The sequence below is a fragment of the Castanea sativa genome, chromosome 9, assembly GCF_040712315.1.
Source record: "Castanea sativa cultivar Marrone di Chiusa Pesio chromosome 9, ASM4071231v1".
In the NCBI taxonomy this organism is placed as follows: domain Eukaryota; kingdom Viridiplantae; phylum Streptophyta; class Magnoliopsida; order Fagales; family Fagaceae; genus Castanea; species Castanea sativa.
In genome coordinates, this window is record NC_134021.1 from 44,907,477 (window position 1) to 44,911,070 (window position 3,594).

The 3,594-nt window shown below is 36.7% G+C and overlaps 1 protein-coding gene across 1 annotated transcript; it reads right to left on the minus strand.

Moving 5' to 3' along the window:
* Positions 1 to 715: 715 nt before the first annotated feature.
* On the minus strand, positions 716 to 3,257 carry LOC142609519 (disease resistance protein RGA2-like). The gene has a single exon (XM_075781113.1). The coding sequence runs from the start codon at positions 3,185 to 3,187 to the stop codon at positions 716 to 718; it is 2,472 nt and encodes an 823-aa protein (XP_075637228.1). The 5' UTR covers positions 3,188 to 3,257.
* Between the last annotated feature and the right edge of the window lie 337 nt (positions 3,258 to 3,594).

A 3,594-nucleotide genomic window follows, 5' to 3' on the forward strand; every position in this document is an offset into this window, starting at 1 on the left:
ATCTTGTAATCCAAATTGCAATGAATAAATGCTTACGAATTATGGAAGAAACTTGTGACTGCGAACTGAGCAATGGTTCAAATTCTCTTGTATGTGACTTATGTCAAACTCCTGAAATGAAATTTGTAATTATATATAAGAAACATATAATGAGAACAATACTAGTATAAAAATGATTATACAAAAGCGAAATAGATAAATAACATTTTAGTATATTCATTTATTTTTGGTGAATTTTAGTATATTCATTCAAGATTATATGCCTTATTGCCCAAATATTGAAACACAGTGTTCCATAAACAAGATTTAATTCCTCCGTAAATTACACCTAAATAGATCAATGTTTCTTCTTCTCTTTTACTCTTTTCCATTTATTTTTATATTTTTGGGAGAAAGGGTGTGGAAAAAAAAAAAGATTTAAAATACCACTTAAGTTTTCGAATTTTTTATTTCAATCTACTTTAAAACTATTTGGACAAAAAGGGCTAAACATAACTATCAGTAGTCTAGTCATTGTTAAGCGTAAAAAAACTAAAAACTAAAAACTTAAAAACCATAATAACTAATTAAATAACACAAAGAAGAAGAACATATACACAGATATGCCCTTACCTCATCTTTACTCGCTGACGCTATCTTCTTTTTCTAATGTGAACCTGGTCCCTTCGAGATAAATCTTTGGTACATGAGCAATCTTGTGCAAATCTTCTTCTCTTCATTTTCTACTCAAATGAGGACAACCTAAAATCATCAATTGTCTTAGTGCAGTGAGAGCTTCCATCCCCTCTGGGAGAGATGACAACTTAGGGCATGCGACAATCATAAGTGTGTGAAGTGATTTCAAACGTGGTAACCACTTCGACAAAGCCGTGAAATTTTCACATTCTCCAATCAAGAGCAGCTGTAAAGTGTTTGCAAATCCTTGGAGCCATTGGGGCAAAACCTCCAACTTAGGTAAACCTTTAATTATCAAATTCTGGAGGCTCAACTTGAGATCTTGATTGTCTTCTCCCTCCATCTCTGTCAAACTAAGCTCTTCACAATTCATAATTGCCAGGGTCTCTAGGGCAGTTAGGTGTTTGATACTGAGTGACAAAGAAGTCAACCTTGGACATTCTAAAACAACCAATGTTCGAAGACAGGTGAGGCGCCCCTCCATCCCTTCGAACAGACATTTTAGATTCTCACATCGAGCTATCATCAAAAATCGAAGAGAATCCAAGCAACCTACTGCCTTCTCCGACAAGCAGGTATGCTTTGTTGTAACAACCAAAAACCTGAGCCTTATTATGTCCCTTATTCCTTTGGGCAACCGTTCAAGATTGCTACAACTATCAAGCAGTAAAGTTTGCAAATTGTACAGTTTGCAAATGGAATCTGGAAGTTGCTTGATTATGCCATTTTTTGTTAGGTCGAGATAACTCAAATGTTTCAAACTTCCGATAGAATTTGGCAATATCTCAAAGGATGAATTGCTTAAATTAAGCACTCGCAAGTACTTAAATCTTGAGATACAAGATTTAAGTATGGACATGGGTTGCTCTGTTTTGAAAATAATAGACTGTACTTTGCTCAACCTCTCTAATTGTGTTGTAACTTCTTGCCCACTCTCCAAAATTGACAGATGACAAACTTCTGCAGCAAGGGTGGACATCTTGGTCACTACCGAACACTCACCTTTGGTAATTGAGATTGCAAGATCATGGACAAGATCGTGCATTTTAAAGGTATAATTGGCAAAAATGTCTTCACTTGCATCTTGAAACAAAGATCTTGACAATAACTCCTTGATATACAAGTCTCCAATATCTTCCAACTGTTGTTTTTCATTGTCAAGTGGTTGAAGAAGTCCATGTGCCATCCAAAATTGAACCAAAAGAAAACTTGTGAATTTATAATCCTTTGGGAAAAGAGAGCAATAGGCAAAGCATTGCTTCAAGTGAAATGGCAATTGATTGTAACTGAGCTTCAATGCAGGTAAGATGTCTCCCTGCTTTTGTTCTAAATTCCATATCTCGTTATCTCTCACAAATTTCCACTTACGTTCATCAACTTTTGAATAAAGTATGCCAGCTAAAGTTCTTACTGCCAATGGAACCCCTTTACATTTTTCAACAATTTCTTCTCCAATTTCTAAGAGGTTTGGATATTGATTTTCTTCTCCTTCCTTGAATGCCAGTTTCTTAAACAAAGACAAACAATACTCGTGAGATAGACCTTTTAAGTTGTAGGTGGCAACAGTGCCCATAGTAGCAACAGAGCTTTTCCTTGTTGTCACTATGATTTTACTTCCTTTGCAACCACCAAGTAACAAACCTTCCAATTCAATCCATTTGTTATGATCATCATTCCAAACATCATCTAAGACAAGAAGAAATTTCTTATCTTTTAAAAGTTCTCTTAAGAGAATTTGCAACTGGTCTATGCTCAAATTCTCATTAATTGAACCATCTGGAGATTTAAAAATTTCTATTATCAAACTTTTAACATCAAAGTCCTCAGACACACACACCCATTTTCTCAATTGAAAATGTCTAGCTACCCGTTCATCATTATACACCAACTTGGCAAGTGTGGTCTTCCCCAAACCTCCAATCCCAACTATGGGAATTACACTGACATTTCTGCCAGCATCTTGTTCCATTAAAAGATGTATTATCTTTTCTCTGTCATCATTTCTACCGATGACATCAGAAGGATGAACAAAGGATTGGGTCATGTCCCGCCCATGCATTGTAATCTTTCTATCTTCAAATGCTTGAGCAAGGTTGAATTTATCCTTATCAACTGCAATATCATCTACCCTCCCCCTAATATCCTTGATTTTATGTGCCATTTCAAAACGAAATACAAGTGGATTAGAACAAGAAAAAAAATAACGCACCTTTTTGCTAGTGCTCCAATACCTCTTCATCACTTCCTTCTGCAGGACTCCATACTGAAATTCATCCAGCACATTCTCAGCATCTTTAAGAACGTCTTTGAGCTCCCCTAGCCAAATACTCAGCCTATGGTCACTTGCTTGCTTCTCCTCAGCATCCAAGAGTACGGCTTTGATGGTTTTGACAGTGCCCTCAAGCTTTGTCAGATCACTTTTGACGCCCCATGCCGAGCTGATCTCTTGGAAAGTACGGGATCCAAGCTGCTCTAGGACCTTCCCTGCAACGTTGTAGGCAATTTCAGCCATGTTCTCGTGTTCGTGGTGGTGGAATGGTAAGGAAGGAGATAGTGAAGTAAATCAATGCCTTTTAAATCTTAGCAGTTGTTTTTATCACAGAGAAATTCCAAGAGGGCAGATATAATTGCAACTATGTGATGGCAAAATTGTATGTAGGTGGACTTATTGCACCAAGGATCATGACTTGGAACATGATTCTTTCTTAGGCCATTGGCAAAGCATGGAATAGGAATGACTTAATCCTGCAGACTAAGTATATCCTTTTATTTTATTGGGGTAAGATCTCTTTCCTTTAGATGCAAGTAAACAGTTCAATACATACTCTAGTTGACAATAGATAAACTGTGTTCATGAAGTGTAATATTTGGTGGAATCTCATTATTTGTCTGAAAGCAAGAGGAGAGGCCGGACGCCAT